The following is a 24,338-nucleotide window of genomic DNA, read 5'->3' on the forward strand; positions in this document are numbered from 1 at the left end:
CTCTGAATGTCCAAAGCTGAGTGCTCCAGAAATGAAAGCCACTCCTCCTGCCCTCTTGAGGGGCTCAGCACAGGGGGTGAGTTGGACAAGCAATAGAAGCAGTGTGGTGCCATGTTTATGGGCACCGCTTCAGTCAGACAGCCTGGGTTACTCACTGCCAGTGTGACCTTGGGCAAGTCATTTGTTTGTTTCCTCCTCTGTCCCCAGTGGATTCTGGTGAGGGTCAAGGGCATGTCCATGGGGTGCCTGGCAGACAGTAATCGTGGTTACTACCAAGTTCATTGCTATGACACATGCTAGACCCGGTGGCTAGGGCGCACTTCCAGGGAGGAGACTGAAAAGTGCCTCAAGGGAATCTCCAAGAAGATGTGACAAATGAACTGGGTTGTGAAGGGTGAATAGGAGTTTGCCTAGTAGATAAGTTAGTGAGGGAAGGACCACCCGGGTGGGGGAAAGCGCATGCAAAGGGTGTGCTTGGGGACAGCAATAAGTTCAGTGCGTGCAAAGGCCAGTGAGAGGTAAGACTCGAAGAATCCATTGACAGCAGAGTCTAGGAGGCCTTGGATGTCGGGCTAAGGGAGGTGATGGGGAACCACGGAAGGTTTTTGTGCAAGAGAGAGAGAATCATAATCAGGGTTGTGCTTTGGGCAGATTAATCTAAACAACAACAACAACAAAACCCAGACTTGTTGCCATCAAGTTGATCCCAACTCATAGCGACCCTATAGGACAGAGCAGAACTGCCCATAGGGTTTCCAAGGAGTGGCTGGTGGATTCAAACTGCCGACCTTTTGGTTAGCAGCCAAATGCTTAACGACTGCACTACCAGGGCTCCACAGGTTAACCTAGCGGTGGCAAAATAGCTTCAGGTTAAAAAGAGCAGGCTCTAGGTTCAAATCTCGGCTCTGCCATTTCCCAGCTGGTGACCTGGGGCAGATCCAAATTGTGTCTCAGTTTCCTTCATTTGTAAATGGGACTTATGGTAGTACTGTGAGGATTGAATGCAAAATGAGAGAATTAGTGCCTGGGTATCACGTGAGGCAGATTGGAAAGGCAGAGGCCAGAGCTGGGAAGCCAGAGAGGCGGCTGGCAGGAGACACTGAAGCTGGGCTGAGATTCAGGCACAGGACAAGGAGGGGGAAGCTGTGGTCAGGGACAGGCCATCACTGTGGAGAGCACTGGCTTCAGAGTCCACCAGGCCTGGTGTGAATCTCAGCTCCAGTACTTCCCAGCCATGTGAGCCTGGGAGAGGCTCCTAATCTCCTCAAGACCTGTGAACCTGTGACCTCCACTGCTTAGGGCCCTGGTGAGGAAGGAATGGGGTTCCAGGCCCCTGGGAGATACCTGCTAAGTGCACTTTGAGTTTGGAACTGGCAGGAAGGGCACAGGGAGCAGAGAAGGTGCCCAGAAGGAGAGAGAGCGACAGGCAGGGAGGAAGGCGAGGAGGATGGGGACTTCACTAGTAATTAGAATGTTTGAACTTCAAAAAAGTTAATTAATGATGAAGCTACTGCTGGAGCGATGCTCAGGGTAGAAGGGGGCCCTGGCAGCAACTGAAATTAATTACAGGCTGTGGGGGGAGAGTGGCAGGCAGTGGGGTAGGGGGCAGGGAGGAGCAGGGCTGGGTGGGGAAGGTCTGAGGGGAGGTGGGAGGGAAGGCAGCATCCTGAGGTGAGCAAGGGCTTTGGGACCAGAAGGGAGGAGGTTGCCATGGAAACCAGGTCAGTCTCCTGGCGGGCAATAGAGGTGCTCACCTCCCACCCCCTCAGGCTCAGCCTTAGAGCCAGGGCTTTGGAATTGAGGGGCGAGGATTTTCCTTCAGAGGCCGTCAGGGACCCCTGGATGTCAGAACAGGCAGGCTCTATAGAGGTTTGCTTGCTCATTGCGTAAATGTTTATTGAGCGGCTACTAGATGCCTGTCGCTCTGAGAGCTGTGAATGCGTAACCCCTGTCCTCACGGAGGGCATGTTCTAGCAGTGGATGAGGACCGTGAGTTTATCAACACCACGGTTTCAGGGCGTGGTGCGTGCTCGGAGGTGGTAAGTCAGAGTGGCCGGTGCTGAAGGTGGAAGAGGAAGGCCACCAGGAGTGGAGAGGTTGGTGGGGGAGCTTCTCAGAGGAGGCGATAATGAAGCTACAGGGTTAGAAGGAGCAGCGTAGAGGATCTTGGGAAGAGGCTTCAGATGGAGGGAACAGCATGTGCAGGGGCCCTGAGGTGGAGTGTACCTGGTGTTTCTGACGAGCAGCAGGAGTGGAGTGAGCCAGGGGGAGGGCAGAAGGAGATGAGGTCAGGGGCATGGGGGACATAGGCCGGGCCGTGCACTCCCTGGTGAGAACTTGGAAGTTCACTCTGAAGAAGACAGGGCGCAGCCCGGCTTTGAGCACGGGATGGAAGTGCTCACTGCTGCTGCAGGGAGGGTGGACCAGAGGGAACTCAGTGGGACCGGTGAGAAGACTCCTCCTGGTCCTCCCATGGGGACACCGAGGCTCTGAGACAGGAATGGCTTGCCTGAGATGCCAGAGCCGGTTACTGCTGGGACTGAGTTCAAATGCAGGTCCCCTGTCTCACCAGCAGCACCTTTTCCCGTTCACTGCTTTCAAGCACAAGAGGCTACCTCCCCGTTGCCTGTTGCGCACTTTCTGGGAGGAGGGCAGGAGTGGGGGGGGGGCGGGTAGGAATGGTGGTATGTGGAGAGTGCCGTCAGCATCTCTCCTCTTAGAAAAGGAGAATGCCTCCTGGCTCTAGTCAACACCTCCGGGGTCAGCCAGACTTCCTGGCCTGGAAGTTCACCCCTGGATCTGACTTCAGTCCTTCATGCTGTGTGTAGCTTAAGACCATTTTACCTTGGACTGGCTTCTTTTCAACTAGGCACAGGTTTTCTGAGATCTGACGATGGAAGTGGGAGACAGCAGTTTGGAAGAACCAAGTAGGCCTCAGCCTTCTTATCTGTACAGAGATGGTGGGGGCTGTGAATGACCTGGCCTGAGCTCCTCTCGGGCTCTGACACCCCCCACCCCTTGTACGACTCTAGTGGATTGGGAGTGTGGGGGCTGAGTTCAAAGTCATTCAAAGACTGGGCAGGAGGTGGCCCAGAAAGGAAGGGAGGGGATGGAGGGGTTAGGCGGAGGGGTGTTTAATAAGGAAGTGCTTTCAGCTGGGTGAGGGGAGCAGGGAGGAGCCTGGACTAGGGAGCGGGAGAGAGCATAGAGGGAGCCCACTTATGGCTCCAAACAAGTGCCCAGAGGCCCTGCCCACGGCTGCATTAAGAAATGGTCTCCAGAGCTCCATGGCTGCAGGAGGCTTTCCGAGTGGGAGGCCCATGGTGGCCAAGCCCCACCTGCTTGGTGCAGGCCTGGGGTGGGCCTAGGCATGGCCATTCGGAAGCCCAATGGTGAACTCTAGCCCCAGCAGCGGGCACGAGGGGAAGGCTGGGAGCAGCCAGCCAATATCACCCACACCAGACTGGCCCTCTGCAGGGTCCCAACTCAGGCCTGGGGCAGAGAACAAGGCTGGGCAGAGATGGAAGGGTGTGGCAAGGGAGGGAGAGAGTGGAGAAAGGAGGCAGGGAGAATCAGAGGGCGGAGGTCAGAGGTGGAGGAGGCAGGGCTTGTACAGAGATGGGCCACCAGCTGGGCTGAGGGGAGCTCTGAGCTGGGGCGGGGGAACAGGGGTCCTGGCAGGTGGTGGCTTGGTGGGGCTTGGGTCCTGGGATGGGTTTGGCTTCAAAGTCCTTGAAAACCTGGGCATGACCCATTCAGGGAAGGCCCCTGAAGGGAGGAGGAACCAGGGATGGGGGTATAGATGTGTTCGTGGTGGGTGAGGCTATTACATTTCGGGGTGCACCCTCACGGCCCTCTGACTGTTTTGTCCTTGACCTGGTGTGCACGTGGTTTGAGTGTGTCAGCATGCTGGTGATCCTGCTGAACTGCGTGACGCTGGGCATGTACCAGCCTTGTGACGACATGGACTGCCTGTCGGACCGCTGTAAGATCCTGCAGGTGAGGCCCACCCCGCCCTGCACACTTTCTCCCACCCCCTCCATCCCCGGGTCTCTGGCTAGTCCAGACGCCCATCTTTTCCCATCCTGACGCCTTCCCCAGATCACTCCAGCCTCAGGCGCGCCACCCCTCCCCTGCCAGTAAAGCACAGTTGATCCCAGCTCTCTGCTGCTTAAAACCTTTGCTTAGCTCCCGGGGCTCTTGGGAATGAAGACTCAGCTCCGTAGCTTGCCCTTCTGTGCCCTCTAGGAGCTGGCCTCCAGTGTCCCTCTTGCTGTCATCGTCCTCTAACCTTGAACCCGCCATGACCCCATGGGGGCCTAACCTTTTGCACCTGCCATGACCCTGTGCAGGGCTCACATTCCAATGGGCTCATTTGATCCTCACAACCCTGTGTTGCAGGGTTGTACCCATTTTACAGATGTGCAAACTCAAATCCCCCTCTTGGGAAAGCCAGGTTCCTTCAGGGAGGAATTGCCTGCTGCTGTCTCCTGTGTTCTCATGAACTCGGCAGGGCTGGGCCTCTGAAACCTCCCTCCCCGGGCATTTGTTAAGAACCCAGACCCCTGGCCCCAGCCCGGACCTGCAGAATCAGAATCTCTGAGGCAGGTAACTGGATCCTCAGCCAGCCCCGAGTGAGAACCGTTAGCCTTCGCTGGGTACTAGACTGGCTTACGGGGGATGGTGAGCTCACTGAGGACACAGCTGTGTGTCATTCATCTCTGTGTCCTGAACACCCAGCTGAGGGCTTGGTACCCAGTAGGTGCTCCGTGCCCACTGCTGAACTGAATTGACCGTAGCCCTCACTGAGCCTGGAAATAGGAATTTGACCTGGGCCCTGCTCTCAGGGAATATACACTCACATGTACCCAGGTTTAGGGACACATTTGGGGCCTTCTTGGGAGGGCCCCTTCTGTGTGGGCTTTGGGGTCAGACAGACCTGAACCTGACACTTATCCCCTATGTGACCTGGGCCAAATCGCTTAACCTCTCTGAATCCCAGTTTCCTCATCTGTAAAATGGGGCTACCTATGGAGTTGTCAAGACAATTAAAAGAGAGAATGCAGATTGAGTGTCTAGCCCAGTGCTTGGCACTTATTAGGTGCTCAGTATATGGGAGAGCCCCTTCGTTCCCCCATCTAGGGTCATTACACTTGGTCATAGGGAACAAATAGAAGGGACTGTATGGCCTTGGGCAAGTTTGTTCCCCTCTCTGGGCCTCAGTCTCCTCATCTGTGGAATGAGTGCATTGGACCAGGATCTCTGAAGTTCTCTTCCTGCCATGAGAGGGAGTTTCCGGGTCCTTTCCAGGCTCCTTGCCTAATGCCCATGTCCCTACCCCACCCCATGGCTCCGACCCTCGGGTCTTGCTCGGGAACCTCACACTATCCCTTTCCTCTTGCCTTCTTCCTGCCCTTTCCTGCAGGTCTTTGATGACTTCATTTTCATCTTCTTTGCCATGGAGATGGTGCTCAAGATGGTGGCCCTCGGCATTTTTGGCAAGAAGTGCTACCTTGGGGACACATGGAACCGCCTGGATTTCTTCATTGTCATGGCAGGGTAGGTGGTCCACATCAGACAAGTTCCAGCCTGTGTACACTCCAGACATCATTTAAATAATCCACGGACTTCTTGGTTACAATGATCGAGCTCTGTGGTAGTGTGTGGGGCCCTCTGGACCACTGGGGTGGGAGAAATGATGTCCCTTTGCTACATGGTCTGGACAGACAGACATTCTTTCCTTCCCTCTTTGGTATGTCATGTGTTCTCCTGCACTGTCAGCTGATAATGGGTCCGTTTTGCATTAACTATATGATCTCAGGAAAGTCATTTAACCTCTCTAAGCCTCAGTGTCCTCATCTGTAAAATGGAAATAATAATAGTACCTGCATCAAAATGAGCACCCAATAAATGTTAGTTGTTATTATTAAATGAGATGCTGGTTGTTGCCAAGGCAGCTCTGACTCATGGCAACCCATGTGTGTCAGAGTAGAACTGTGCTCTGTAGGGTTTTCTTTTGTGACCTTTTTTTAAAAAAATTAATTCATTTTATTTTGTTGTCGTTGAAAATGTACACCAAATCAACCATTTCTACGTGTACGATTCAGTGACATTGATTACCTTCTTCGAGTTGTGCAACCATTCTCACCCTCCTTTTCTGAGCCGTTCCTCCTCCATTAACATAAACTCACTACTCCCTAAGGTTGCTATCTCATCTTTCTGGTTCCTCTTGTCACTTTGATCCCATATAGATAGTTCTTAAAAGAGCATAATGCTCAAGATGGGCATTTTTTACTAGTTAAACTAAATTATTGTTTGGCCGTCCGGTTTTCAATTCTGATTTTTCAGACGTAGATCGCCAGGCCTTTCTTCTGTGGTGTCTCTCGGTGGACTTGAACTTTCAACCTTTCGGTTAGCAGCTGAGTGCGGTAACTGTTTGCACCATTCAGGGTCTCTGTGAATACTCATTAGATTTCTTAAAAGTCTTTGCTGATTCCTGAAGTAACGTGTCAAGATATCCTTTTCAAAAAAGTTAAAAAAGAAAATGAACCTGGCACAAATCTAGAATGAGCAAACATATCACAGATTTATTCAACCTGTTAATGACAAACCAGCAGGATAGTAATCAGCAGAATTAGGACAAAAAGTATTGGAGAAAGAAATGGAACTATGATAGCTGGGTTGGAATCAAGACTGGTTAATGACCTATAGGGTAATAAACTATAACCTTTGGGGTTATCTTTTCTATGGGACAGTAATTTCCCCCAGTCAAAAGTCTACACGTTTACATGTAGTTTTACACGTCTGGACCTTTAATTAATAGTAAACAGTGAGTCAAATAGAGGTACCTTCCCCTAGATAATGAAATAATCCTAAAATGGGTCTGTTAAATAATGCTCCAAATAACATGGCAAGAAACACTGCCCTCTCTGCCTTATTTCCAAGTTCTAGGGTAATTTTTCCTAACTCCTGTTTCCGAGCAGACGTTTGTTCTGCTGGCTCCGCTCGCTGCCTCCCATGGACGCCCCCACCTGCCCTTTTGACTCGAGGTGTCTCCTCTATTGCTCCGTGATTCCCCGCAGTCTGCTCATATTTACAAATAAAGAAAATGAAGAGCTAAGCTGAACGGAGTCAGGAGCCAGCCTGGCTTCCCAGCATGGCGAGGTCTCAGGGTGATAGCTTCTCTTGGTCCTTGGCAAGGGGGTGGGATGGAGTGGGTCTACGGGCTGGCATCCTCCTGGGAAAGGGGGCTAGGGCAGGGCCGGCCTCAGGAGGATACAATACGTGCAGGTGCACAGTCCTGCACTGAGAAGGGTCCCACGCTTGGTTTAATGCTCTGTGGTCACCTTTTTGAAATTCTTAATAATTTACGAACAAGGGATGCTGCATTTTCATTTTGCTTTTGCACTGGGCTCTGCACATGACGTAGCCGGTCCTGGCTGGAGGTCAGGTTCAATGGAGAGTTTTTTACTAGAGTCATGAACACTCATGTGCCCAGCCCTGTGCTGGTTGCAGGGGGCCCAGGTGAACCAGACCTACCCTATCTTCAAGGTCCTCCCAGTTCTTTGTGCCTAGAACAGGAAGTGACTGAGATGGCATGGGCGGGGAGGGCAGGACGTTGCTGGAGAGCCCAAACCTCCAGTCTCGTTTTCACCGGGACCCATCCCCAGAGCTGCCCGCCTGCTCCCTGTAGTCCCACCCAACTCGGTGCTATAAATGTTCCGTTTCCCGAGTAACAGGCCTGACATCTGAGGATGTTTTCTCCCTTCCTGCCCCTCCCCTTCCCCAAATTACTGGCTCCTTCCTCAAGCTGTGGAGGGAGACATAGAAGCTCCGAGCTGGAAGGTTCCTTAGAGGTCACAGCCTTCAGCTTCACATGGAGTATAATTATCTCGGCAGGCTTAGCTGGGACCCAGAGGCCAGCCCCCTGCTCGCATGCTGCCACTGCAGGGAACTCACTACTTCACAAGGCAGCCAATCTCAGACTGGGACGGTCTAAAAGGACGTCGTGTTTGGTAAAGTAGAGGGTCAGCGAAAGCGAGGGATACCCTCCATGAGAGAGGCACAACAATGGGCTCAAATATACCAACGATCATGAACATGGCACAGGAACAGACAACATTTCCTTCTGTTATACGTAAGGTTGCCGTGAGTCAAAGCTGACTAAGGCAACTAATGACAATAACTTTCTAGAAAGTTCTTTCTTTCACTGAGGTGAAATTTGTCTTACTGTAACTCCCACCTGATGGTACCGTTCATCTACTCATTCATTCACTAAATCAACACTTATTAAGCACCTACTACATGCCAGGCATTGTGCTGGACCGTGGGACATGAGGAAGAATGAGACAGACACCGTCCATGATCTCATGCAGCTCACAGAAATAAAACACAGATATAAAACAGATAACCCCAAATAAATTCCAAATGGGGATCAAAGCTGTCACAAAGAAGTAAAGAAGGCATGGAGTAGGGGCCTGATTTAGTTGGGGGGGCGGTCAGTGAACACTTCCCCGAGGAAGGTTGAGTAAGAGCTGACCGGGCATAGCGTGGGGGAAGGATGTCCCAGGTAGAGGGAACACCATGCCTGAGACGGGCGTTTGAGGGATGGATGGCAGAGTGGGGGGGGGGGGGGGGTGGTGAGGTGGTGCTGGAGCCCAGGGATCTCAGGGCTGGGTGCTGAGCGATGAGGCCAGAGAGGTGGGCAGGGGCCTGATCACGCAGGGCCTGGAGGCTGCCCGGAGGGGCGTCACTGACACACAACAGCCCTTTAGAAGTTGAAAGGTGGCTCTTTTTGTCCCTCAGGCTTCCCTTCTTCAGGTGAAATGTCCCCGGCACCCCCCAAGATTTCTCAAAGGACAGCATTCCCAGAGTCTACCCCCACTGGACTCCATTCCGGCTGTCACGGTCCCTCTTGCAATATTGTAGGGAACAGGGCCCCAACCTCCCGACGGGGCTGAGTTGGGGATGTGCCTCCCACACCCCAGGGCTGTGCAGAGCTGTGGTGACCTGCGGACTGGCTGTGCGTCCTGCCGCCTCCAGGCCGTGCTCACCCCCCAAGCCTGGTCTCTCCCACTGTGGAAGTAACCGCAGCTGATTTCTGATCCCTAACACCAAGCAGTGTATTTATCCCTACTGATTTCATACTGCAGTGACTTCTTGGCATCCTGATTCGGTCTCTCACTACATTTACTTCCTGTGCTTGATCAGCCCAGGACAGAGAACCCTGTGGCACCTTGCTAGAGACTCTCTGCCAGTGTAACAAAGCCTTGGTAATTGTTTCTTTTTGTGTATAGTTGAACCCACCTCCGTATCTTATCATTTAAGCTACATTTTCTGCCTTTGTCCATTAGGGGGTCATGAAATATTCAATTATATCCCTGTTAAACTTGAGATAGCCTTTGTTTATACTTGGTGCTTCATGCAGGTAATTCTACCTCCTCCCCCAACTAAAACAGTGAAATGAGGTTGGCCTGGCATTGCTAGCTGTGGGGAGGGGCCTGGGCACTTCCGCTAAAAGCTTCTCCAAGGATTCTGATGCCTGGTCTTTGAGGTAAACCAGGACTGGATGGCCGGGCTGCTGGGACCACCCAGAATGAGGTTGAGCCAGAACCTGGCCAAGGCCGTGGCTAGCATGGGCCCCACCTTTGATGGGAACAGGGAAAGGAAAGCCCTTCAAGCTTCGGACGGCCATGGCTCCTGCAGCAGCTGAGGAGTGTAAGCAGATAGGTAACACACAAGCTCCCCACTCCTCACACCCCTGCACTGCCCTGCACGGCCTTGCACGCGTGCTCTGTTCTTCTCAAACTTCCAGGAGCAACAGGGTCACTGGGGCACATGCTAAAGTGCAGATTCCTGGGCTTCACCCAGGATCCAGACCTAGCAGGTGTGAGCAGGGCTTAAGAACCTGCACTTAAAACAGCGCTCAGGTGGCCCTGATGCAGATGGTCTGTGGGCCACTCTTGGAGAAACTGGTTCATGTTACTTCCCAGCAGCCCGTCAGGGGGGTGCTTCAAGGTGGCGACTGAGACTCCCAGTTTCGGGCATCGCAGCAGGGGGGGGAGAAGTATGGGGAGGGGCTCCATCTCTGCAGCTGTATCAGGATCAGATAAATTCTCCTGACAAGTGAACAGAACAGAACAGTGGGGACTTCACAAAGGGTTTTTACGACCATTAATATTAATAAAAATAGCAGTAACATCTGTAACAGAGCATGTTGGCCCTCGGGGTGGGAAGGAGAGGTTGGATCAGGATTTATTATACCCTGGAAATATCTTCTCCTGAGTGAGTGCAGGGAGAGCTTGCCACCCCGACTCTTACAGGCTCTTGGGAAGCAAAAAGTCAATAAGAATTCTTCCTCAGCCCTGGACTAGAGCTTTCTAAAAAGCTTAGGCAGGCACGTCCCTTCTGTGGTCTTACCGAGAGTTGCTTTTGTCCAAAGTGCCCCATCAGTGGGACTTTAAAAAGCAAAGGGAATTGAATCCTCTCAGGTACCATCCAGGGGTGTGATAAAAATAAGGACATTGACTGTTGAGTACTCACCTTGTGCCTGATGCTGAGTGTTACCTTGTTTACTCTTCAGACTAGCTCTGCGAGGGAGGAACTATGGTCAGTTCCATTTCACAGGTGAGGCACGGTGACTTGCCTAAGTCATAAGGCTGGTAAGGAAGGCATAGAGCCAGGAATTGAACCCGGGGAGTTTGGCTCCATGAGCTGGGATTGGGTCCTGATTCTCTGTGACTTGCTGGTTATATTTGTCAGGAATGCTTTGGGCTGCAAGTAACAGAAAACCTAGCCAACAGTGTGTTTGTTTTCTTCTCTAACATAATGTAAAGTTCCAAGGTCTTCAGTTACTGGCAATGGCTTTGTGATGTGGGGACCAACATCCTTGTGATTTTCTAGGTCTTTCTTTTATGGTCACAGGTGGCTGCTGAAGCCGTGGACATCATGTCTGCATCGACAGCAGGAAGAACGTGTGAAGAAAGGTGGCAATGCAACCATGCTTGTCCGCTTGGATCAGGAAGGCAACATTTTCTTTCCCAGAACCCTCTCCTGTCCCAGCATACTTGGCCAGAACTGGGTCTTGTGGCCAACCTTAGCTGCAAGGGAGTCTAGGAAAGCTGAAAACAATCAGAGGAGGGAGAATACACACTGGGTGGGCAGCTCTGACTCTGCCACATTCCTCTCTCTCAGGCTCAGCTTCTTTGTCTGCCCTTTGCCAAAGCTGTGGCCTTACCACATTCCAAGTTGTGGCCAGAATCTCCAGAGCTCTGACTGGGCTGACGGGGCAGGGCCCATGATCTGTTGAGAAATCTAAATCAAATACCAACTAGTGCAAGCCATGCAAAGGTCAATGCCTGGCACCCCCCAGGCCTGTCACTGACTTTACTCCCTGATTTATCCATCCTAGACTCTACAGGCCAGTCTTCCCCGAGGACTGGGGGTTCTGAGAGCAGGATATCTCTGAGTCATCATCCTGGAGTCCTCCAGAGCCTGGCCCTGGGCTGACCTGGCACAGGGGAGGTCAATGGAATGTTTGTTTCCTATCCCTGTGTCAAGGCACCACAGAGCTGGGGGAGAGGGTATCTGAAGCCATTTTCTTTAAGCTGAGCTGACTATTGGGTGGGAACCTTGGTGTGGATTTTTTTTTTCATTTGCATATATGGGAGAGAGGGTTATGGGCCCTGTTTAGGCCTATTTCCATGGAAACAGAGTGGTAGCCACCATAGCTGAGGATGGGGGAGTGTCACCAGAGATCCTAGGACACAGTGTGGCGAGTCAGACAAAACTCCCTTAGTTATATGGTACAAGAACTCACTCGACCTGGTTTAAGGGAGTTTATCTGAAAAGCTGAGGGGTCTCTGGCTTCAGGGTTTGCTCCATGCAGAATCTTGAAAGATGTCACCAGACTGTGTGCCTAGAAAGGCACACAGCTCAGCTGATCCTTCATCTGTGCTGACCACCATCACTGGCAGCTTTCCTCTCAGGTGGCAAGTTGACTGTGGGCAGCTTCGAGTTTATAGCTTAATCCCACCAGTTCACTACAAAGACTTTCTTTTCCTGGCCATTCCATGGAGTCCTTAAATTGAGCCTCCTTGGTGTGTATTGGCTGGCTTTGGTCACATGCTCATCCCCAAGCCAATCACTGTGGCCAAAGTGAGACAGAGCTCTGATTGGCCAGACCTTGGTCAAGCCCATCCCTGCCTTTGGGTGTGAGATGGGCCCCACCTATACCATGTGGCCTGAGAATGGAGAAGAGTGGATCCCTGAAAAATCTATGGCTGTTACCCCAAGCTGAGAAGGGCGGTGGGGCAGCATGAACCCATGGATTGCTACGATGATGAAATGTTTACTGAGCGCCTCTCCTGTGCTGGGTGTATCCAAACAGGGTTGGTTCCTTCTGGAGGCTCTGAGGGAGAACCTCTTTCATGCCTTTTTGTTCCTTGACTTGTTGGTGCATCACTTCGATCTTTGCTTCCATCTTCACATCACCTTTTCTGTGTCTTCTCTTTTTATAAGAACACTTGTCAATGGATTTAGGGTGCATCTGGATAATCCAGGATGATCTCATCTCGAGATCCCTAACTTAATTCCATCTGCAAAGACCTTTTCCCCAAATGAGGTCACATTCACAGGTTCCAGGTAGACATATCTTTTGGAGGGCCACCCTTCAACCCATTACAGGGGCCAGTCAAGAAACCTGACTGAAGGGACCGTAAAAATGGTGTCCGGGAGGTGTCTGACCTCCTCTAACTTCACAAAGAGGAAAGAGGATCAGTATCAACAGCCCGAGGCTGATCCCTATGAGGCAGAGGTCCGATGTGACTCCTCTTTCCGTCATCTTTACCAATTCTGATGCCAATGGTTCCTCCCGCGGCACTCTCTACTTCTCTGCTGAGTTTGATAATTCATTGCAATTGGCCACACAGAACTCACAGACAATACTCCCAATTATGGGGATTATTAGGGAAGTGACAGGTTATAATTCAGTTTGGGGAATTATCAGGATACAGTTTTTCCATCAGGACAGCCTCTTAGCTGTGCTCACAGGCATGCCGCTCTGGCCCTCAGCCTTTGCCCTGCTCAGGCAAGTGTCCCAAAGCTATATTAGCTCTGCCAATAAGTGCCCTGAGACACCCCACTCCACCAGTAAGCCTCGGCCTGAAGGTGCTCAGCTCTAGCTCTATGGGTTGGTAAACCTAGCTCCACCAAGTGCCCAGAGGCACCCTACTCCACCAGCAAGCCTCCTGCCTGAAGACACTCAGCTTTCTCACTCTGTGGGCCGCGCTGTCTCCTGCTGGTCTCCTGGTTCTACTGCCTCTGCTGCTACCGCTTCTCTGCCTCTGCTTCTGGCCATCTTCCATGTTACAGCTCTTTCTCCTGGTCTTCTGATTTCAGGAGCTTCTCAGTGCAGGGATCCTGGGTCCAAAAGGACATACTCCTCTTGGCTCTTTGTCCTTGGTGGTGGTGAGCTCTTTTCCCACCTCTGGGATGGCTCATTTTAAACCCGGTGGGATGGCAAAACTGACCAATCCCCTTGGTGGGCCACAATTACCTTATTTGTACAGTCCCACCCAAGTGATGGGTTATAAGACCATGATGAGAAAGGCCACACAAAAGTGAGCCATTGCACCACAAGGACCCAGAGATAGGGTTGCCAGATTTAGCAAATAAAAATACAAGATACCTCGTAAATTTGGATTTCAGATAGACAACAAATAATTTTTTAGCATATGCCATGCAATATTTGAGGTAAGTTTATACTGTAAAACTATTCATTATTTATCTGAAATTCAAACTTATCTGGGCGTCCTGTATTTTATTTAGCAACCCTACCCAGAAATAGTCATTGGAGTGGAGTCACCTGAATGGAGGCTTGTAGAGGAGGTTCAGGGTCTTCTGCCACTGAGGTTCCCAGAGCTTTACCATTTCTACCTGCCTGGGGTTTGTTTCCTGGGTGATGCAAACAGTTAACACGCTCAGCTTCTAACTGAAAGGTCGGAGATTCGAGTCCACCCAGAGATAGCCACAAAAGAAAGACCTGGCAATCTACTTCTGAAAAAATTAACCGCTGACAACCCTATGGAGCACACTTCTACTCTGACACACATGAGGTCGCCATGAGTTGGATGGCAACTGGTGTGGTGTTTTGGTTTGGAGTCTATGAAGCCCTTTCTTTGACTTTGTGGTCCACTAGGGGTTCTTCCTTCAAGCTCCGCGTTCACTCTGAACATGCCCTGAGCTGGAGTCTAAGTGTCAGTTTATCAGTCAGATGGGCCTAGTAACCTTTGTCCTTCTGGCCTCCTAAGATTTGTGTGAAGATCCCTGGGTGAAAATGATTCATAAATTATAAATTGCTGGCCAAGGTCAAGTTTTACTATCATTACTCCTTAATTCTTTCTTTCCACAATTTCCTTCCTTTCTCCCTCTCTCCTCCCTTGAACACCTACTACGTGCTCGGTGCCGGGACATCCGTTGGCAAAGGCTGGCGATCTGGTTACCAACCAACACAAGCATGAGTCATCGCAACTGCCTCCTGACAGCTGATCTGCAGTTTCCAGAATCTCAGCTTCCCTTTTTCCATTAGCTACATCTTAAATTACATTTTAAGAAGGCCCCCGTGGGCCCCTTGCAAAGATTGAGGAAACACCCTATTTTTATCGGCACCACATAGAAATCATCTCCTGGGCGGGGTATTTCCTGGAAAGACGGTGAATCTCAGTCATTTTATGTTGCTTCTTGTCATCTCTAAGCTGATCTTGTCCCTCAAGTTATTTATTTGACAAGCTCAGATGGGGTGCCTGCCTCTAAGCCAGGCCCTGGGCTTGGTGCTGGGGACTGAGCTGGGGCTCTGAGCCAGCCTCTGCCTGGAGGAATGGGGGCTTGTACAGGGTATGTCTCAGAGCCAGAGGTGCCCTGGTGGGGGCACAGTGGACACAAGGCAGAGAAAGCCACTCTGCCCAGGGGCGGGGGCCTGGATCTGTAGAAATGCATGCCGACTGGTGAATGCAAAGGCAGGTAGGGCAGAAACAGCCCGGTGCATCCTGGGAACTGGAGATGCCTGGTGTTCCTGGAGGTGGGGCAAGTCGTGGGCAGTGCTAGGAGATGAGGGCCGCGAGGGGGCCGTGGTAAGCTTCTGGAGGCCTTACTGCCTGGTTTTTTCTGGGAGGTGGTGGGATCCAAGAAAGGGTTAAACAGTCCTCACGTGATTCCTGGGCGCATGTGAACTGAGGCAGCAGAGGAGGCTCTGGTTTAATAATAGCTCACGCTTCTTTAGCGCTTACTTGTACCAGTGTTCTAAGCGCTGACTGTGTATGTGAACATTTAATCCTGTCCACACCCCTGTGAAGTTGGTTTAGTGACTTGCCCAAGATCACACAGCATGTAAGCAGCTGAGTTGGGATTGGAACCCAGGCAGGCTGGTGCCATGCTCTAATCATTGGACAACACTGCCCCCCAGGGATGCTGGCCTTGATTTTATGTTGCAGCTGAAGGGGGTGCTTACAAGATAGAAGGTGGCCTGGCCTGCTCCTTGCCTTGCTGAGGGCTGATGGGTTGGGAGTAGGGGAGTAGATCACACAGAACTCCTGCATCCCCCACTACCTGGCTGTGTGACTTGGGCAAATTGCGTAATCTTTCTGAGCCTCACTTTCCCCAGCAGCAGCAGATATCATGATTCTACTGTGGGAAGATTATCTGAAGATCAGGGGCAGATGACCCAATAAGCAAGGTAAGCACAGGCTTACTTGTGCTTACTTACTAATCTGTAGTGAACAATTTCACATTAAAGATGTGGTGCAACACATGTGAAATTGTTCACTACATACTAGTAAGTAAGCACAAGTAAACCTGTGCTTACCTTGCTTACTGGTCATCCGCCCCTGTCTGGGACTGTAACTTTGAGAAGAGGCTTTGATTCTGTAAGAAGGTGCTGTGAGATTGGTAGGGAGACAGATGTCAGCCTTACCTAGAGAAGCAGAATCTTTGATGTGGTGAAAAAAAGTGAAATTGTTCACTACAGATGATCTGGTAAGCAGGGTAAGCAGAGAGCTTACCTTACCTGTTGGGTAATCCGCCCATGCTGAGGATAGATGTGTAAAGTGCCTGGCACATAGGAAGTGCTCAGGAAATCCTTCAGAACCAGCCAGGCCGCTGAGTCGCAAATGACAAAAACTCAATTCGAATGGCCCCCAAGCCACAAAGGTGGTGGGTTGGCTCATATAACTGAAAAGAACAGAGAACAGAGCTGGGATTTGGGTTCAGCTAGAGGCAGGTGCTCCAACCATATGGTCAGGATCCTGTCTCTGCAGCTTTTATCTTGGCCTTCCTGTATGTTGGCAAAAGTCTGAGGCCACAGCGGAGACAACATGGCTACCAGGGCCTCCAGGTTTCTGGGCAGCGGCTCAACGAGACAGCATCATTTTCCCAGCAGTCTCAGCTTAATGGCTGGGCTGCCCCTCACTGGCCCACCTGGAGTCACATGGTCATCCTGGACCAATCATGGCACCTAGGGGTATGACGTTCCCAGGTTGAACATACCTGGGTCTCTGGCCCTCTCCTGGGAGCCAGGGGGACTGGAGGTGGGGAGGAGAAGCTCCTTGGCTGGAATAAGTGGGGGTATGCCCTGAAGAGTCAATGGCCACCCTCCTATGCAGCCCTGGCACAGCGCCTACCCCAGGATGGCCGCCACGGAGCTCTCAGGCCCCTCTCCCCAGATGACAGTCCAGGAACTAGGTTCAGCACTCCTCCTGGGGTGATTTCAGGACAGAAGTGCTCACTTTAAGGCAAAATTACTTACCTAATTAGGCGCTCGGAGCTGGCAGGAGGTAGTGGAAGTTTTTGTTGATTTTTTTTTTTTTTTTAAAGACTTTTAGCGCTGAAACTGTGTGATAAAGTAAGTGTGTAATTAGGGATTAATTTCTCACTCTCGCAAGTGATGTCTTATTCGGGGCTTGAGGGAAGTCAGCCTAGTGGTTAGTCACCCACAGAACAGCCCCTCCCTCACCTTCTCTCAGAGGATGGGGGACCCAGCTCCCACAGCTGTCATCCAGGGTGGGAAGAGGAGGAAGTGTGAAGAAGATAGTTTCTTCCATCACAGGTGGCCTTCAGCAAAAAATGGGATGCCTTAGCCATGCTAAATATTTTCCTGAGTGGTTACTGTGTATCAGATGCCAGGCTTGCTGCTGGGGGTGTGTGAAGGAGTAAGATGAGGCCTTTGGAGGAGAGAGGTGCAAATGCAGTGCCCAACAGTGCCCTATAGGGGGCACTGTATTGGCCAGTGCTGTTGGTATCCTGGCCCACATTCCCTCATGCCATCCAAGTATCTCCTGCCCTGCAGACAGTTCTCTGTACACAGACAGCCTCCCACCTGTCTCCTCTGCCCGGGGGCTTTCTCCAGCACCTTGGGGAGCTGTCCCTCAACCAGTGGGAGAGGGAGCCAGTGGCTAATGCCTCAGCCTCCCACCCTCTGGTGGTCCAATTCTATGGTATGCTCCACACAGTCTCTCAGAGTGTCCCCCCGTGGGATTGTGCCCCAGTTGCCCACAGTGGTAATCTGCTCCTTAGCAGCTTTTCCTTGACTTTTGTCACTTTCCACCTCCCTCACTGTGCTTTCTGGGATCATCCCCCCAAATAAACTATGCTCCAGAGTCCTTGGTTCAGGGTCTGCTTTGGGAGGACCCCAATGGGAGAGAGGTATGAACAGGGTGTGGAAGGAGCCAGAGCAGAGAGGGGTGAGTTCTGCCTTGTGGTCCAGAGAGGGAGTGAGAAGAGGCTTGAGGGAGGATGTGACCTTAAGGATCAGAGTGAAGAGAGAGGCAGGGTATTTGTGGAAGTTTCCTTCTTGTCCCTTGTTACAGAAGGACATCCTATCCTGGGCGTGGGGCCATGGTTGGTGGTGCTCACTTAATTAAGAACCAATGGTCTCACCAGAAGACTCGATGAGACTATTGCCCTGAGATGCTCTTTAAACCTTCAACCAAAACTATTCCTGAGGTCATCATTTAGCAGAAAAGCAGAGTGACACACAAAAATAAAGGATATTACCAATTAGACCTGTGCTCTACTCAAAAAACAAACAAACAAACAAATCATCTGTATGAGTCTGAAAGGTCAACATTTAATCCAAAGCAAAAATGAGAAGATAAGGGGGCAGGGAAACTAGAGTACTGGAAATGAAACAACCAGAATGCAATTAAAGAGAACGTTGACCCAATGTGAAGAATATAACTAAAGTCATTGATCAGTTGTGTGGAAATTGCCAAATGGGAACCTAACTTGCTGTGTAAACTTTCATCAAAAACACAATAAAATATTATAAAAAACAATAGTCTCAGACTAGGATCTATAGGTTACCCTGAAGAGGGAAGATGGAACCTGAGTGGCAGGTAGGCCAGGGGAGTCAGGGACCAGGCAGGAGGTGGTCCTAAGAGTCTCCCATAGAATGTGGGGAGGCTCAAATGGGTTAACACAGGTAAATAATTTGAATTCTCTACCCATCCATCTATCCATCTATTAAGCATCTATGTCTATTGTCAAACTTCATGGCATGCGAACGGGTCACGCTTCCCACATTGTCTCTATTCCCCCGTTCCCGTCTTGCTCCCACAGACCCACTCCTTTCCTTCCCTCCACGCCAGGCACAGAGGGAGCCTATATGGCTTACAGCCTATGACTTTTGTTCGTATTTGTTGAGCCTCTCCCACAAGACTGCCTGTGGTTGGGTGCCTGCCCTTGTCCCATCAGTGGCCACCCCTTTCCTGGGACCAGCCTGTTGCTGCTTCTTGAGCCAGTGGATGAGGCGGGGCCTCGGCAGCTAGAAGGGCCCCTGGCATGGCGGCCAGCAGGCTGTTATTGATGAATGGAGGGGTGGACTCTAACAGTCTGTCAGCTACAAAGGCCCATTGCTGCGACCTGTTTTCCTTTAGGGGTGTCCCTCAAATGGCGTCAGGTCTTTATGTTATATCAATAGTTAGACAAGAAGAGGTGAAGAGCGCCATCTGCCTTGTGCCAGGTGTGTAGTGTGCTATGTGCCGCCAACGCGTCCTCTCCCATTGTATAGCGGTCAAGAGCGTGGGCCTCCTAGTCCAGCCTCTGCCACGAGCTTGTGATATGATTTTGGACAAGTCACTTCAACTCTCTGAGCCTCAGTTTTTCATCCACAAGATGGTGCTAACTCTGGGATTCGTGAGGTGCCTAGCATCAGTGGTTAGTAACCTACAAGAACACTGAGGTAGGCATGATTTTACCCAGGAAATGGAGACCCAGAGGTGCAGTGGCTTGTTCAAGATCATGCTGGTGTTGTCGGGTGAAAACCCCAGGTTTTGCTCAGAATGACTTGTTACAGCCAATAACAAGAGGCCAAGGTGGGAGATCAGAAAGATGCCTTTATTTCATTGGACAAGGAAAGGAGCAATCAGGGCTGTTGCCTCCAAGACTGCTTGCAGGCAACTTGAGGAGGTGGGCTTTTACAGAGAGCGGACAAGGAAATGTAAATTCATCGTGAATATTCAGGATTGACCTTCATGGAGGCGCTCAGACCTTGGGGATGAGATGTATTTTCTTTAGAGCAGGGTTCAATTCTCTGGGGCGGAGGGAGAGGTTGCCTCTCTTCCATTAGGATGTTAAGTCTCCATCCAGAGGTGGGTTGAGGCCCTCTATGGCCCATTCTGTGGTTATCTTGTCAAGGACAATTTAAGAAGAACGTGGAGCCTATTTTTCCCAGTGTAGGAGGATAAGCCAGGGCAGGTGTTTCTTAGAAGGGTTGGGCTCTGAGGCTGCCTGCCTCACCGGTGTCCAGATCTGAGCCCAAGTGAGTCCAGGCTCTGCACAGGGAGGCGCTGGCTTAGGGATTCATTTCTTCCAGTCCTGCTGTCTTAGTTCCTAGCGCTGCTTTAACAGAAATATAGTGGGCGGCTTGAATGAACAGAGATTCGTTAAATCTAGGAGGCTAGAAGTCCAAATTCAAGGCGCCGGCTCTAGAGGAAGGCTTTCTCTCTGTATGGGCTCTGGGAGAAGGCCCTTGTCTCTTTTCAGGTTCTGTTCCTTGGTTCCGTAGTGTTCTTCATGTGGCCTGGCATCTACCTTCCCCTGTCTGTACTTGCTCCCGTGTCTAAACTGCTCATTTTGTATTTCAAAAGTGATTGGCTTAAGACACACCCTACACATTCATACAACCTCATTAACATGACAAAGAAAACTGTATTCCCAGATGGGATTATATCCACATGTATGTTGTTGTGTTCCATTGAACTGATTCCAGCTCAAAGCAACCCCATGTGACAGAGTAGAAACTGCCCCAAAGGGCTTCCTGTTGTTGCTGATGTTAGATGCCGTCGAGTCGGTTCCGACTCATAGCGACCCTATGCACAACAGAATGAAACACTGCCCGGTCCTGTGCCATCCTTACAATCGTTGTTATGCTTGAGCTCATTGTTGCAGCCACTGTGTCAATCCACCCTGTTGAGGGTCTTCCTCTTTTCCGCTGACCCTGTACTCTGCCAAGCACGATGTCCTTCTTCAGGGACTGATCCATCCTGACAACATGTCCAAAGTATGTAAGACGCAGTCTCGCCATCCTTGCCTCTAAGGAGCATTCTGGCCGCCCTTCTTCCAAGACAGATTTGTTTGTTCTTTTGGCAGTCCATGGTATATTCAATATTCTTCGCCAACACCACAGTTCAAAGGCATCAATTCTTCTTCGGTCTTCCTTATTCATTGTCCAGCTTTCACATGCATATGATGTGATTGAATATACCACAGCTTGGGTCAGGCGCACCTTGGTCTTCAGGGTGACATCTTTGCTCTTCAACACTTTGAAGAGGTCCTTTGCAGCAGATTTGCCCAATGCAATGCGTCTCTTGATTTCTTGACAGCTGCTTGCATGGCCGTTGATTGTGGATCCAAGTAAAAGGAAATCCTTGACAACTTCAATCTTTTCTCTGTTTATCATGGTGTTGCTCATTGGTCCAGTTGTGAGGATTTTTGTTTTCTTTATGTTGAGGTGTAATCCATACTGAAGGCTGTGGTCTTTGATCTTCATCAGTAAGTGCTTCAAGTCCTCTTCACTTTCAGCAAGCAAGGTTGTGTTATCTGCATAACGCAGGTTGTTAATGAGTCTTCCTCCAATCTTGATGCCCCGTTCTTCTTCATATAGTCCAGCTTCTCGGGTTATTTGTTCAGCATACAGATTAAATAGGTATGGTGAAAGAATACAACCCTGACCCACACCTTTCCTGACTTTAAACCCATCAATATCCCCTTCTTCTGTCCGAACAACTGCCTCTTGATCTATGTAAAGGTTCCTCATGAGCACAGTAAAGTGTTCTGGAATTCCAGGACACTTAATTATGCTCATGAGGAAACTTGACTTAATTGTGCTCATGAGGCTTCCCAGTAGGCTGTAATCTTTGTTATCCTTCTAGGCTGTAATCTTTTCCTGGTCTCTTCTCCCGCTGGTGGGTTTGAACCCTGACCTTTTGGTTAACAGATGAGAACTTGAATGTTTCTCCACTAGGCCTGCTATCCACGTGCATAGGGGTTAGGATTTACAGCACGTATTTTTGGAGGACATAGCACCATAACACCTACCTTCAGACAACTCTGCCTCCCTGCCTTGGTGAATGACATCGTCATTCTCTCTGTCCCAGGAAGTCAGCCTTGACGGAAGTCAGCTCTTTCCTCCTAGAAGCACCCCCTCACTGGTTGCTGTGGACAGCCCTGAGCTTTCCCCAGCCCTGCCGCTGTGCCCCTTGCCAGAGCTGGGTTCTTGCAGGACCAGGTTCAGTCTGGGGTGGCCCTGGAACCCCCACCTCCAGTGCACCCAGCAAAGCATAAACTGAGCCTCTGGCGACTCAGCTCTTGCCAGGGGCTGGTGGAAGAGGATACAGTTGGGTGGGGTGGGGGTGGGGCATGGGGCAGGGTGTGGGGAGGAGGGGCTGTCTGTAGATGGGCCTGGCTGCCTGCCGTGGGGTGACTCTCCTAGGCCTGTGGGACGTGTGTGCCAGTGGGAGCGCCTGTTTGTGTGCCAGTGTGTGCCACCCCCGCTGCGCCTCCGTCACACACATCTCCCTGGCTGCCTGGAGAGCTCTTTCTACAAAATATGAAAATGACAATTTGGCTCACCCACGCGCAAAATCCTTACCCGACCGCTCCCTCGCTGCCCCCTCCCGCTGCCGCTGGCCCGCACCCCCACGTCACCCTCTCTTCCGAGCTGCTGCCCTGGCTCTTCCCCTCCCTCCTGCTCTTCCTCCACCCTTGCCTCCCAGGCCTCTGTCTCTAGTTCTAGGTCTCTGCCACTTTTTTGGTTACTCCTCCTCATCTGAATTTGGGGTCGGTAGGAGTGTGCTATGTATGAGGATGTGTGTGCTCGTGCCTGTATGCAGGTGTGTGAATGTGTGTGTGTGTGTGTGTGTGTGTCAGAGAGAAAGCCCACAGGAGCTGAGCCTGCACTTCAGTGAGCCGGGGAATGGATGGAGGCATTCCAGGCAAAGGGGCTTTCGCTCAATTACTCTGCAAGCAGTGGGAGGGGGCGGGCAGCTTCACAACAATCGGACAGGTTTGCACCGTCTGTAGGAAAAGCCTTCATTTCCTGCTGACTGTGGTTGACAGGTGGAGCTGGCAGCAGTGTCGGGGCTTTGGGGTGGGGGGCTGGGAGAGAAAGGTTCTAGCCCGCAGGGCGCCCAGGGCCAGGTTGGGGCTGTAGGCCCTGGCACCTCCCCCAGATTGCGGAGTTCTGTCTTTTGGGGTGAGGGGAGTAGCAATTGAGCATGGTAGGATCTGACCTGAGCACAAGAAACCACAGAGGTGGGACCCTCGAGATTTGCCTCCTGTGGGAGATCTGGGAAGACTTTCTGGGGGAGGCAAACTGTCTCCAAAGAGCTTCAGGGCTGGGTGTATGTGGATGAGGGGGTGGATCTGTTTGATGAGGCCCCAAGGAAGAGAACTAGGGCAGTGAGGAGGGCTCCAGGGCTGCTTTGAATCTCTCCTCTGCCCAACTGGTGCTTCGGGGTTAGGAGCTGGGTTGAGTCATCCTTGGGTCTGTAGCACCCAGACTAGCCTAGTGCATCATGGACACAAGGACCCCAGGGGCATCTGCACAGAGCCTTAAAGCGTGGGTAGGGTTTCATGGCCAGAGATGAGGGAAGGGTGTGCCAGGCAGAAGGGTCAGCATGAGCAAAGCCTGGAGGCAGGCAGTGCAGGGAGCCAGTGAGGCGGGAGCCTGGGCGTCTCCGCAGTGGGCTTGCTGGGCAGGTGTGATGGAGGGGAGCTGACATGCCTAGGAAGGAGAGTGGGCTGTTCCTGCAGTCAAAGGGGTCCAAAAACCAAAAACCAAACCCAGTGCTGTCGAGTCAATTCTGACTCATAGCAACCCTACAGGACAGAGTAGAACTACCCCGTAGAGTTTCCAACCATACCCTTATCATGGTTAGCAGCCGTAGCACTTAACCACTACACCACCAGGGTTTCCGTCAATGGGGTCAGGGAGGAAAAACCACAAAGTACAGTGTGCCTGCCAGGTCCCTGGAGATGTGGTCTGGCGTGAGCCCCAGGTGGAGTTCGGAGGCTGGGGAAGCAGGGAGAGAGGGCTAGATCTGGTGTGACCCTGGCTCTACACCTCTACCCATCCACTGTGTGACCTGAGGCACCCAATGTCCCCTCTCTGAACCTTGTCTTCTCATCTATAAGTCAGGGCTTCTAACCCTGGCTCATGAGGGTTTGGGGCAATGAGGGCATTACAACCCCTGATGCTGGGACTGAATGCCCAGTGTCCTCTTCTTGGGACTTAGTCTCCTCTTCTTGGGCGTCTTTGTTCGTCCTCCCAACCCCCTTTGTGTCCTGGAATCTTCCCAGCAGTCTACGGGGTAGATGCTACCACTTCCATTTTACAGAGGAGGAGACAGAGAGAACAACCCAAGGTCACATGCTGACTGAGGCAGAGCCAGGATTCTGACCCCTTTTCTTACCTTTCCCAAGCACTCTGTGGGTGCTTGGAGACCGCTGTGGACCACCCATGGCCCAGCCACCCATCCTGCCAGGTCCCTTACTGGTCTCTCTTCCCCTCTCTCTGCAGAATGGTCGAGTACTCCCTGGACCTTCAGAACATCAACCTGTCGGCCATCCGCACCGTGCGTGTCCTGAGGCCCCTCAAAGCTATCAACCGTGTGCCCAGTGAGTCTGCCTGCTCAGCTCCCCATTCCTGGCCCACCCAGCTGACCCCACATTCATTCACTCAAAAAAGACTGACTAACACCTTCAAGTGCCTCTTCAGGGCATGGGGGAGCCTATGGCAGCCCACCAATGTGGGCTTGCTCCCTTGGAGCTCATGGCCGAGCATTTGG

At 51.5% G+C, this 24,338-nt stretch overlaps 1 protein-coding gene across 1 annotated transcript in view; it reads left to right on the forward strand.

The window, feature by feature from the left end:
- Positions 1-24,338, forward strand: part of CACNA1I (calcium voltage-gated channel subunit alpha1 I) — a 186,550-nt gene that overhangs the window by 66,384 nt on the left and 95,828 nt on the right. The window contains exons 3-5 of the mRNA XM_049885216.1: positions 3,888-3,999; positions 5,426-5,559; positions 24,071-24,168. Of these exons, the coding sequence (XP_049741173.1) occupies positions 3,888-3,999; positions 5,426-5,559; positions 24,071-24,168 (344 nt within the window). The remainder of the gene's footprint in view (positions 1-3,887; positions 4,000-5,425; positions 5,560-24,070; positions 24,169-24,338) is intronic.

Source organism: Elephas maximus, chromosome 4 (assembly GCF_024166365.1).
Source record: "Elephas maximus indicus isolate mEleMax1 chromosome 4, mEleMax1 primary haplotype, whole genome shotgun sequence".
In the NCBI taxonomy this organism is placed as follows: Eukaryota; Metazoa; Chordata; class Mammalia; order Proboscidea; family Elephantidae; genus Elephas; species Elephas maximus.